Source organism: Pelodiscus sinensis, chromosome 2 (assembly GCF_049634645.1).
Source record: "Pelodiscus sinensis isolate JC-2024 chromosome 2, ASM4963464v1, whole genome shotgun sequence".
NCBI lineage: Eukaryota > Metazoa > Chordata > Testudines > Trionychidae > Pelodiscus > Pelodiscus sinensis.
In genome coordinates, this window is record NC_134712.1 from 136939019 (window position 1) to 136952945 (window position 13927).

A 13927-nucleotide genomic window follows, 5' to 3' on the forward strand; every position below is an offset into this window, starting at 1 on the left:
GGAGTAGAGGGTGCCCCACGCACCTTCGAAATAAACAATGCCGTCTACTCTAACAATATGCCCCTGCTTTTGCACAGGCAGAGAGGTTACCATTCTAGCTTGTTGCTGACAGAATTCCTCGTGATCAGCTCAAAAGCCTGGATCCCGGTACCAATATATGTGCATCCTCAGTACCAGGTAAATGCCACGCTTCTCAAACAATCCCAGCACTGCCTGAGACTCCCTCATTGATGCCAATCATATTTACCAGAAGAGAGAAGATGCAACAGTTACGTCCTTGCTACTGACAATGGAACTAGTCTCATACTTCAAACTTACCTGATACTGAGAGAATTCAGATATTCCAGAGATGCAATGTGTTCAGATAAACTAGGTTCTTCTCTGATATTGGATATCAGAGGACTAGCTGTACTAACTGTGACAGACCTAAGCCAACAGCCTGCCACACTCTGATGGAAAGCAGGTATACAGGGCACTGGAAGAGTGGGTTTCTTTTTCCATAGTAAACTACTAGAGCCTGCTGCAATAAAATGAAAGCAGAAAAACACCTGGAGCTAATTAACTAGATTGCTCCATCAGGCAAGTCACTTAACAACTGCAGCCAACTACATCCAGTGGAGTTGTTTTTTAAACTCCGGTCGGTAAGGAGAGGGGGAAGACAAAAAGTGATGGAAAGAGAAAATGAAGGAACATGATGAATCTGTGTGTGAGCTTAGAGCTGGTTAACAGGAACTAGAGGGAGACATTTTGGCAGGGTTGGTTGGGGACAGGGAAAAAAAGCTGCCAAGTCGGAAGGAAAAACAACCTTGACTGCTGCTACTTTAGGGATCCTGGGCCAGAACCTGGAGTAGTGGGCAGACTTGGGTTCCCAAACCTTCCCTCTACGCCAACACAGAGCCTGTCCTAAGAAGAAAGACCAGGACTATCAAGGGATTTTTACCCCAAAACCATGGACTAGCCTGTGATGAGTATGGCTCACTGAACTGTGGACCTTGCTTCCTGTAAAGAGAAAGAGGTATGTATTGGACCACAGCGAGTCTCTGAGGCTAATATTATCTGCCAGTAGTGCGAGACCCATGGGGCACGGCCAGAACTTCGTTACATAACACAAGCAAGACTGGACCTTTGTCCAATAACATTTTACTTTCTTACACTTTTGGAGCGTGGTTGAACTCCCTAACTTGATAAAGATGTTCCCTCCTCGGAGTCACATGTTGTGTAGGCATCCCCTACTCATCCCTTGTTCCTTTGAGCTCCTTAGAGGAAAAGGAACAGTTACATCAAGAGGAGCACATGCCCACAAAACCCGATTCAAGCACAGTGATGCCCCCAACAAATTCTGGGCATCCCTATGCTGTCTTGTGGTAGCTACAGTAAAAGAAATCCCCCTACTCTGTCTATCCATTCTCTCCTTCTTCAGGTTCAAGAAACTCCTTTGAGGAGCAGGCGGCCAGAGCAAATAAGGAGGCGATCTCACAGACAAATATTTATTTTTCTTTCCTAGATGAAATGGATATACCTCCCTCATCCTCTATAGCTGAAGATTTATGAGACTTCTAGGAGTTAATTAAACATTATGTAGGCTCTTTAAAGGTCTCCTTGAAATTTCAGCATAAACATCAGAATATGTTTAAATGGAGTCCTTCTGCCCTGCCCATCAATGAGACACTACAGGATCCTGTTTAGAGCTTCCTTGTTAGAAATACAGTCCAGAGAAATAAAACAGGAAATGAAGACAAAATGGAAATGTTTCCAAGGTTTTTCTATCTTCATCTATGTGGATTGGAATCAGATGAGCCTTTGGGTATGGGAAAGCTACCCCCCTACCTGACCTGCTCTATTTGACCAAAGCCCTTCCCCTCCCACCAGAGTCCAGAGGAACCCTTCTCTGTGGCCGTCACCAGAGCCCCCTCTCCAAGCCAGGACTCACCAGAGCACCTGTAGCTCTAGAGGGTGGTGGGCTGGAGCACCAAGCAGGTGGGTAGCATGGCTCCCATCACCTCCACCCCTGGAGTATTGGATGGTGTCCCTGGATGAAGTCCAGGGTTCTGGTCATGGGGGAAGAGCATCCTGTAGCACAGTGCTGGGAAACAGGAGGAAGCCTGAGGGCAGAGTGTGGTTACAGCCACACAGAGGTGTTTGGTGAAGCTTAGCCTTCCCCAGTCTTTGGTACTAACCACCCATAGCTATGTGGATGGAATGTGAAAGCCTGCAGTACAATTTGTGGAAAAGTACAGACATAAGATGGAGTTGAGGGTCATATGAGCAAGTTACATGCCCTTGCATGGATTGCTAACTCACAGGGGCAAGTCACTAGCCACTTGGGCTGTGTCTAGACTACACTTCTCTGTCAACAAAGAGATGTAGATTAGGCATGTCGAAATTGCTAATGAACAGGGATTTAAATATCCTGCGCTTCATTAGCATAAACTTCATTTTTTGAGGAATACAGGATCTTTCAAAAAAGGGTTTATTTTTCGAAAGATCCCTGTCTAGACTGCCGGGGGTCTTTTCGAAAAAGCTCAGTTTAAAAAAAAAGTGGTGGCCATATTTATGCTAATGAAGCATGGGATATTTAAATTCCTACTTTATTAGCAATTTCGATGTGCCTAAGCTACATCTCTCTGTCGACAGAGAGGTGTAGCCTAGACGTACCCTTCGATACAAAGCAAATGCAGAAAGAGCCATCTGGGCAGAATGAATTTCTTCTGTGGCCCATTGTGAGAGTTAATTGTCTTTGACGAGCCAACAACAAAAAGCTCTCTTGCAGCAATGCAGATTTTATCTGGTGAGTTACCCCAGGATCAAACACATTTGAAATACTGTTACATAGTAGCCCTAAATAGCCATGAAGGCACAAAGATATGAAGAGCTCATTTATGGGTCAAATGGGCACTACAGGCAGTCCCCGGGTTAAGTACAAGATAGGGACTGTAGGTTTGTTCTTAAGTTGAATTTGTATGTAAGTCGGAACTGGTACATATTGTAGGGGAAACTCTAGCCAAACATTTCTCCAGAGCTCAGTTTTATTCTCCCACACCTCACTTCCCTCAGTCCTTTATTCTCAAGATGAGGTGTCTGCTGAGAAAAGCCACTCTGCGTCTCCCTGGTCTGCTGGGGAGGGGCGCTAGCTTTGCGTCTCCTTGGTCTGCTGGGGGGAAGCAGCTAGTGCGGGGTTGCCTCACCCCATTTGTAAGTAGGGATCTGATGTAAGTCGGATCCATGTAACCCGGGGACTGCCTGTACTACCAAAAATCTGCAATCAAAACTGCATGGGATACAAATACCTCTGAAGGGGAGAGCTATGGGGAGACACGTCTTAAAGATCTGCTGAAAATAGCCTCTCTTTCTGTTAGCAAGAAAATTCCCAGAGCTTTTTGGGCTCTATAGCTGCAAAGTACAATGACTCTGAGCAACCTAGGAAGGGGGTCTGACCTGGCCTCACACTGTTGGAATAGAAAGTCTATGCAGAGTTAAGCAGCTTTCCACCCCACTGCTCCTTTATATTTTCATGACCTTTGAAGAAAAATTAGAAGCACGTTTGGAGGAAACCTAGAGGGATGTAGATAACTAGAAGGGATATGAAATACTTGCATGTGTGGAAGATATGCAGAGACCTGAAGGAGAGGAAGACTGGATTTAGAGGGGCCGAGAGATGAAAAGAGCTTTAGAGATGAGTTGAGGAAGACAAAAGGGAAGAATTTTGAGCATTTAGAGTGTCAAAAGAGAAAGGGATCCCTTAAAAAGCCACCTCAGCTACACAGAGGAAGATTTATCACTCCTCCTTGAGATGATACAAAAGGAGGATGTCTGCCTTAGAAGATGTGCTAATTTAAAATGCCTCCATTATCTCATAGACAGAGTGCAATTTATTCAGTGATTATCTGAATTTACCTCAACTTCTCAACCGTTTCTGTGGCCTGGACTCAAAGCAGTCCCAGATGGCAAGGTTGTGAGTTACTTGCAATGTACAACAGTGAGGTAACCCCCATGCAGAGTGCCTACTTCCAAACCAGGAAGTAAAACTCAAAGTTCGATGCTGTATCCTTATACACATGTTTATTTGTTGAATATTGCAAATTATTTGCATGTCTGTTTCTTTAAAATGGATCTCCAAGCATTCGTGTCAACTGTCTGAGACTATATCTAAAGAAGCTGTCATTCAACAGTGGAGCAAGTGTCTTCATCCATAGATTCGTACCTGAATATATGTGAATAATTTCACATTCAGACAACCACAAGTAAATATATTATGTTGATCATTGGCCTACCCACCAACATAGAGCTTGTAGCCATCTATGATCAACGACATTTGGTGGGTTTTATTCTCGAGGGTGTAATTAAAATTAGAACAAAATACAGGACTATGTAGCGCTTTAAAGACTAACAAGATGGTTTATTAGATGATGAGCTTTCGTGGGCCAGACCCACTTCCTCAGATCAAATAGTGGAAGAAAATAGTCACAACCATATATACCAAAGGATACAATTAAAAAAATGAACACATATGAAAAGGACAAATCAAATTTCAGAACAGAAGGCGGATGCGGGGGGGGGGAGGGGAAGGTAAATGTCTGTGAGCTAATGATATTAGAGGTGATAATTGGGGAAGCTATCTTTGTAATGGGTAAGATAACTAGAGTCTTTGTTAAGACCCCGGCGTAAAGTGTCAAATTTTAGCATGAATAAGAGTTCAGAGGATTCTCTTTCAAGTGCAGTCTTAAAAGGCTTTTGAAGCAGAATGCAGGTAATTAAGTCGTTGAGACAATGTCCTTTCTGGTTGAAATGGCAAGAAACTGTTTTTTCTTTGTGATCCTGTCTAATATCTGTTTTGTGGGCCTTGATCCTTTGGCGAAGTGTCTGAGACGTTTGTCCAATGTACATAGCAGACGGACACTTTCGGCACATGATAGCATAAATTATATTTCTGGATGCGCAGGAATATGTGTTCTTGATCTTATAACTCACTTGGTTGGGTCCAATAATGGTATCAGTAGAGTGAATATGTGGACAAAGCTGGCAACGGGGTTTGTTGCAAGGGAAGGTACCACGGTTGGTATTAGTGTGGTATGTCCTGTGGTGGTTGGTAAGAATCATCTTGAGGTTAGGTGGTTGTCTATAGGAGACTATGGGTCTGTCTCCCAGAGCCTCTTGGAGTTTAGTATCCTGTTCCAGTATAGGCAATTAGTATTGCTTCCATGAGGTATGCCCATGCTTACCAGCATGACCAGGTCATTATTGGGGGAGTACATAGGCTTTTACGCTTCTCAGCCAGGGTCGAGGATCTGGATTACAATTTTTAACCTGACAGAATCATATTAAAGTTGCAGCAGCATGAACACGGCCTTATGTTTCTTTTAACTTTATTTAATACTATAAAATTACTTCAAACTCCCATTCATTTATAAAATTTTTTAGTTAGGGAGCAGATGTTCAGCATTGTTATACAGAGCACCCAAACTAAACATTACAAAAATGCAGTCTGATGACATTCACTGTTAGATATTATAGCAAACTGTTGGGTTTTTAAACATGATTTTGGCCTTTATTTTGTTGTTTGAGAGAGTAGAATGGTAATCTGTAAATATGAGTAGCATATGCTGTAGATGTACAGAGTATTCACAGTGAAAGCTGCTGCCACGTGAGACTCTTCTGGTTTCAGGTTTTGCCCTTTTTAAAATTGGACCATTTACTCCAAAAGATTCAAAAATCTTTCAAATTATCCTTAATTTATTTTGAATGAACTTGGTTCACTTTTCAGTAGAATTAGCCTGCTTTGTAGTTTTGCCCTTGAAGCCATGTGACATTTGTGAATTTACCTGATTTTGACACAAACCAGGTGAAATTTGATATTGAGATCTAAGTTTTGCTTTGGGCTATTGGGTTGATGTAAGTCATCCCAGAAACTCAAGGTATAACTTAAGTGTTGAATACCCCGAGATTATCTCCGAAGATTATCTCTGTTTCCACTAACTCCTGAAAAGTAAAACAAATGATTTTTACAGCCCTCTATCCATTACTATCACCAATCTTAGAAAAGTGCAGTAAAGACAGGACTTGCTCATGTGTTGCAAGAAAGATATGAGTTGAGTAAATTCACAGTGTCTGATATGAAGCTGATAAATTCATTTTATTTAAGAGCAATATCCTAAAATCACATAGAGGTAGCATGGCGTGAAAATAAAAATCCATTAGATAAAATGAAAAAGAAACAGAGCTTGATAATGAACCAAGCCTGATAAAGAGAAGCCTCAGGAGGGTAGCACTATTCATCTGTAACTTTAAAAATGAGTAGTCATGTAGCACCTTTAGGGTGCATCTACACTGCGCCCATAGTTCAAAATAATCTATGCAATTTGAGCTATGCAAATTGCATATCTTATTTTGTAATTTCAAAATAACCCACTATTCCAAAATATCCTTTACTCCTCATGGAACAAGAGTTACAGGGATGCCGGAATAGAGAGCCAGTTATATTTCAAAATAATGGGCGCACCTTCAAGATACAAGATAGCTATTTCAGGATACCTCTATTATCCCAGAATAACGCTACAGTGTAGATGTAGCCTTAGAGACTAACAAAAATATATAGTATCTTGAGCTTTTGTGGATAAGATCCACTTCATCAGATGAGCTGGAGTGGAGAAGCAACTGAAGATATAATCTGAGATTGAAGAGAGTGCCTTATGATTTCCAAAGTGAAAAACAAGGCCAGAATAATAAAAAAGTGCCTAGAATACATATTCCCATAAGTCTAGTGTTGTTACTGGTCAGTTATGTAAATTAACAAATTAGCATTGTCAGTCTTGAAGCCCTGTGGTAAACGTATGGCAATGCAGTTACACTTTCTTTTGCACACTCATGCACTCAAGTACAGTGGCAAAAAATAGAATACAGCTGTGACTTATGTAACATTCCGTGGCATATTTGCAATGCTGGATGGTCAGTTTCAGAGGGAGCATTGCATTTTTTGTGGTCTTTGCCATGTATAGCAATGCCAGATACTCAGCTGATGTGAACTGACATAATTTCAGTGAAGTCAATGGAACTATGACAGTTTATACCAGTGTAGATTTGACCCTCTATATCCTATCCCTTTTAGAGTAAGATATTTTATTTTTCACTCTAATACAGTCAATTTTTATGACTTACTTACATTATTTCCTTCTCCTTTTCACTAACACAGATAACTGGTCTGACTGGTCTGATTGGTCTGATTGTGATTCATCTGGAATCCAGTTCCGCGTGCGTCAGTGTATCATTTTATTTCCTGTGGGCAACCAGTGTTCTGGAAACACCACTGAGAGTCGAGCTTGTGTTTTTGATTCTAACTTCATACCAGGTAAGATTCTTTACTTTCAAAGAATAAGTGAAATCACTCACAACATTTAAAGAATGAGGCCTAATGCTGCCCTCTACTGACATGATGGAAGCTGCCTTGAAGGGATGAAAGCTGTCCAGGTGCATAAAACAGCTGTGCAGTATACTTCTCACTCTACCACTTCTTCACCATTTGAGAGAAATGTAGCAATCCCAAACTCACGCTGTTCATGCTTTACTGACCTAATCATGTCCCTTTTAAAGTGGTTTCAGAATTAAAAGAATACTGAGTTTTGAGAGCACAGTAGGCATGGCCAGTCCCAGGCATATGCAAAGTGTCCAACCACACAAAGTCTCTTGTTTGTATACTGCCCCTTTTGGGGGCAATTGTTTCCCAAAGTGCACACATGGTACCTTCTATCTTGAAAGATGGATTGTGATGGGATAAATTATATAGCTATCAGCCTCATATCAATCCCAAGCAAGATAATGAAGCAGCTGATTCCGAACTTGATGATCAAGAGGGGGATAATGTAATTAATGCCAAACATGGGTTTATCGAAAACAGCTCCTGTCAAACTAAATTGATATTTTTAATGAAATTACAAATGTGGTTACTAGAGGTAATAATGTTTGATGAAATATATCTAGACTTCTGTACAATATTTGACTCAGTACTACACAACATTTGCAAACTTTGCATATATTAAATGGATGAAAAACTGCCTAACTGGTAGGTATACAAATATACTTGTAAATAGGTGATCATTATCACATGGGTGTTTTTGAAGTGTTGGTATCACAGGAATTGGTTCTTGGCCCTACAGTATATAACATTTTTCTTGGTGATTTGGAAGAAAATATAAATTGATGAAGTTTTCAGAAGACAAAGAGATTAAGGGCGTGGTAAATAATGATGAGAACAAATCACTGATGCAAAACAATCTGGATTGCTTTGCAACCTAGGTAAAAGCAAACATTATACACTTTATTATGGCCAAATGTAAGGTTTTACATGTGGGATCAAGAAACATAGGTCCTACTTATTAGATGGGGAACACTATCCTGGGAAGCAGTGACTCTGAAATAGATGTGAGGGTCATGGTGAATAATCTACTGAACATGAGCTCCCAGGGTCACACTGTGGCTATAAGATAAGGAAACCTTGGGTAAAAGTAGGATGATTATCTTATATTTGGTATGGATGCAACCACTAATGGAATATGATGACCAGTTCTGGTATCCACAGTTCAAGAGGGTTGTTGATGAACTGGAGAGGGTTCGGAATGATTAAAAATAGGAAAATATGCCTTATGGTGACAGAAAGAAGGAACTCAGTGTGTGTTGCTTTCACGTGGAGAAGGATAACGATGACTTGATCTAGTCCATGCATACCTATAAGTGGGAAAAAATGATAATAGAGAGCTTTACAATGTAGCACAAAAAGGTATAATGAGATCTATTGGCTAAAAATTTAAACCAGATAAATTCAGAGAGGAAATGAATTTTTAACAGTGAAGGTAATTAGCTATTGAAACAATGAATTATAGGTTGTGGTGGATTCTCCATTTGATGGGAATTTAAAATCAAAATTGGATTTTTTTCCCAAAAGAGCAGCTCTAGTTCAAACTGGGATTAAATCAGGGACTTTCTATCTTACTATATATTTTAGAAATGTCTGTCTGTGTCTGTCTGTAAGTCTGTGTGTTCAAGAACTCCTCCTAAATGGTAAGAGCTAGGTCCATCATATTTGGTGTGCAGCTTCCTGTTATCATAGCTTAAAATAAGATCAGGGTTTGGTTGTACTAGGACAATGGGATAGACCTGGAATTTGATTGTTTCTCATAAAACGGAAAAGGAGGAGGCTAGTAGGAGTGACAATTATAGTGCAGAATGCCTACAGAGGGCAGCAAGGTGCCAGAGATGGGGACCTGGACAGCTATAACCCCAAGGAGCCAGCAGGGGGTAGGGGTGAAGAAAGGGACAGTTACTATGATTTATTTCAGAGAGTTTGTCTGTTTGTGTTTCTGTCTGTCCCCCAGCTGGGGGATATGAACCCCTCCCCAGGCAGTGCTGTAATGATCATGGACAGGAGCTTCTCGCTTGGCCACAAGTGCTGTGCTGAGAGAGGGCTGGGGTTTTCCTCTGTCCCCTGGACAGCCTGTATACTGAACCCCTCATCCCTACCACTACCCACAGAGCAATGATTTCAATGAAGAAAAACAAAACTTATTTGAGTTAAGGACCCAAACAACTCTGGATAAATCTTCTAGTACAATATGAAGGAGTTCAGACTTGATGATGATTCACAGTGATTTTCTGGCCTTAAAATCTATGAGCCTATGAAACCCTCCAAATAGCAGAAATTAAGTCCCTATGCATACTTAATACAGTGAGTAATAACAGTATCACAAACAAGAAAACCTTCTGAACTATATTGGTCAATAATCCTGACAACCTTCGCAAGATGACAAAGTTTTCTTATATATTTGATGAACAATAACACCAAATTTTAAATTGGTTTGTTCAACATGAGTTCACACCTACCTGGGAGTGCATTACCAGACTAATATGAAATAGGAGCATATTTAAGAAGGGTAGATATTGCTTTGATGGCCACCCTGAACTTCATAAACACTTATGTAAAATTCCTACAGTACTTAATAAGGGTGAAATCAATACGGTTCTGTAGAAATTAAATATAATTCTATACATATTTTTCTGCAAACCCAAGAGAATTTAACAGGAAGCTATATCCTAGCACTCTTAAAATAAGCTTTAGGGTGAGATTCTTGGGATGTTAAATTTAGATTAATTGGATAATCAAATAGTCAATGCCTCTGCCTTTGGTACACTTCAAAGGTGAAAGTGCTGTAGGGAGCATGAGGCCAGCAGGGAACTCAAGCTGTCCCCGCTGGCTCCATGCTCCCCACAGCATTTCAAAGCGCCAGCACCAAGTGAAGCCCAGGGTCAGCAGGGGACCCCGCTAACTCTGGACTCCATGTGGTGCTGCCACTTTGAAATGCTTCATGCAGACTCCCAGCTGGCCACAGGCTCCATGCAGCGTTTCAAAGCGGCAGCACCACATGGAACCCAAGGTCTGGCTTGGGCTCCACACGGTGCTTGCTGCTTTGAAGCATCCCCTCCTCTTCATCCCCTCCCCTCCCCTCCGATGCCTCTTTCTGATGGGGGGGGAAATTGGCTAGTCAACTAGTGTGTCAACTGTCCGATAAGCATTTGCTTATCGGATAATCAACTGGTCATTCACTAGAAACCTGCTCCTGCTCCCATTTAAGGTAATGAGAAAACTCCTCTTGACTATGGTGCAGCAGGGACAAGCCTCAAATGCAGGACAGAATGGGTGACAAGGTTAGTTTTAATCCATCTTTATCCCTTCAAAATTCTAATCCCTAGGACTGTTTTAAGTCTCAGAATGTTATTGTTCTCTGGTAAATTCTGTGAGCCTACAGCTTGGTCAACATTACCAAGTTATGTCTGTATAACTGTGTCACTCAGGGGTGTGGCTTTTCCACAGCCCTTGTTGATCTAGTTATACCTACCTAGCCTCCAGTGTAGACAGTGGTATGACCATGGGAGGGCTTCTCCTGTTGACATAGCTCTCAGTAAGGGTACGTCTAGACTACATGCCTCTGGCGACAGAGGCATGTAGATTAGGCTACCAGACATAGTAAAATGAAGCGGCGATTTAAATAGTCGCCGCTTCATTTAAATTTACATGGCTGCCGCGCTGAGCCGACAAACAGCTGATCAGCTGTTTGTCGGCTCAGCGCGATAGTCTGGACGCGCGGGTGGCGACATCAAAGGTATTTGTCGACCACCCAGGTAAACCTCGTCCCAGGAGGCTTACCTGGATGGTCGACAAATACCTTTGATGTCGACACCCGCGCGTCCAGACTATCGCGCTGAGCCGACAAACAGCTGATCAGCTGTTTGTCGGCTCAGCGCGGCAGCCATGTAAATTTAAATGAAGCGGCGACTATTTAAATCGCCGCTTCATTTTAATATGTCTGGTAGCCTAATCTACATGCCTCTGGCAACAGAGGCAGGTAGTCTAGACGTACCCTAAAATGGAATACCTATGCTTACAGGAAAAGCTCTCCCATCAGTGTGGGTAGCATCTTCACTAAGCACTACTGTGGCACATTAAGTGTGGACAAGCCTTAAGCTATAAGGGAAATAGTCGGACAGCAGTATTTCAAGAAAACTTTGTAAACTTTATAACTTTGTAAATGTTAACATATTCCTCCTCTAGAATTAGATGTGAGGTAGGTGTCTACTCACCTACTCACCTTAAACCACATAAGTATGTAAGTAGACTATTGAGAATGATGTATACAAATGGGATACTTCATACAGGTCTGGGATTTCCCCAAGTCCCTTTCCTGCTCATCTCTTTTGTTTTGGTCAGATTTGTGGATATTATTTAGTTTAATAAGACAATATTCCACTAACCCAGTCTTGAAAAATTGTCAAAAAATGTATGCATTAGAGCATAAAATTTACTCACTTTGCCTTTACTGTGCGGATTGATGATGATGGTAAATTAATAATACTTTGTTCATCAGAAAATAACTCCACTCAGGAAAAGAATTAAGTTGAATTTTGAAAGATCTTTTAACCAAACAGTCTTGTACTTCATAAAACAGGACTATGTAGCACTTTAAAGACTAACGATGGTTTATAGGTGATGAGCTTTCGTGGGCCAGGACACATCTTTTCATATGTGTTCATTTTTTTAATTGTATCCTTTGGTATATATGGTTGTGACAATTTTATTCCACTATTTGATCTGAGGAAGTGGGCCTGGCACACGAAAGCTCATCACCTAATAAACCATCTTGTTAGTTTTTAAAGTGCTACATAGTCCTGTTTTTTGTTTCAGCTACACCAGACTAACACGGCTACATTTCTATCACTATTGTACTTCATAGGCACTGGAAATTTCCCAGCCTTTCTATCTGGACATGCTAGACCAGATACCCTGATGCTGTAAATATACATAATTCCATTGATTTTAAATGGAGATGTGCTAAGTTACATTAGCTGGGGATTTGGCTATTCAGTATAAGAACACATGAGAGACCTGATTTGGTTTCTGATTTTTCAGGACTTTGGAGATATTCTTTTGATTTGCACGACCCTGTGTAAAATAGATAACCAGATATTATCACAGTTTACATGGAAATCATTTCATGCAGTGCATTGCTATTAGGTCTATAACAGGCTAGAATATTAAATATGTTTAGCTGTGCCTCAGCTTTTTAACTCCTATGGGACTACTAAGTACCTCGTAAGACCACTATATCATGTGTGATTCTTTAATGTTTCTTCAGATTTACAACTGTATTATTTTGTTTTATTACTGTTGTCTCTTAAATCCACAAAACAGTATGAATGACAACACTGTATTGATATTGAAAATCATCTTTCCCTCAATGTACATAAAAAACAGTAGTTTATCCACAAACAAAATAATGACCTCTTCTGTAATTTGAAATATAATGATGTTTGCTCAGAACAGCAAGACTTTTTCCTGTGACATAAAATTAATGCTATACAGAAGTAGGATAAGATCCATAAGCTTAAATGTTTGTTTGTATAATTGTTGCACAGTGAATAGGACTAAATTTGAATTCAATAACATTTTAATTTCTCATCCAAAATAAATGAAAATACCAATATGAAGAAAGAGGATTCTGGGAACTCCCACATCATATTTGTTCATCTTGCTCATGGCTTCAAAACAAGATTTAGTAAGACTGAATTGCTATTAACATCCCAGTTACTAGAATTTAAAATGCACATGGCATTTTGGACAGCACTCATTTTTAATGTAAAATGAGGAATATTTAATTAATACTAAAATATTTTATTACATTACTGAAACCTCCTACTCTGTGGCCTTTCCAGTGCCCATCTCCATCACTTCAGTCCATCCAGAATGCAACACCCAACCTCATCTTCCTTCCCCACCTCTTAAGACCACATGATTCTCTGTTTTTGAATGTTTCCATTCCTTCCCCTGACCCATCAAATCAAGTTTGATTCCTGGCCTTGTTTTCAAAGATCTACCAGTTAAATCTGCAAATTCTCTCTCTTCAACCTAATCAGTTATGCCAGTCTTTTCCCATTCCTTTTTCCTCCCTTCTGTCATGCCTTAGTTTAGGCCTTCTTATACACCATCCCCTGGGCCTGGAGTGAGCTCCTCTTCCAGTATATGAGGCTCCCTTCTGTGATGCTGTATGAATTTGGAGAACATTTTAGAATATTATTTTACCAGTATTGTAAAATTTCAGTGAGTTGCACCAGATAGGCTGTTTAAAGTGTCTGCAAAATGTTATAGTTTGCCAGGTATGATAATCTGGCTTGTATGTTTTCATCACCTTTGTATTATGAGTTACAGGCATGTAGGTCTGCATGTCTGTATTTCAAACGTGTGCTATGCTTCTGGGTAACTTCCCCAGACAGTTTGGCATTAGCATGGCCCAGTCCGCTTGATGGTCCCTCAAGGATCATCAGCTGTACAATGAACCCATTGACAGTCAAGAGCTATATCTTATAATTCAACAAGGTATTCAGGGACATG

At 40.6% G+C, this 13927-nt stretch overlaps 1 protein-coding gene across 4 annotated transcripts in view; it reads left to right on the plus strand.

The window, feature by feature from the left end:
* Window positions 1-13927, plus strand: part of SEMA5A (semaphorin 5A) — a 549656-nt gene that overhangs the window by 514000 nt on the left and 21729 nt on the right. For all 4 annotated transcript variants that reach the window (XM_075921490.1, XM_075921489.1, XM_006111031.3 and 1 more), the window contains one exon: window positions 7187-7342. In XM_075921490.1, the coding sequence (XP_075777605.1) occupies window positions 7187-7342 (156 nt within the window). The remainder of the gene's footprint in view (window positions 1-7186; window positions 7343-13927) is intronic.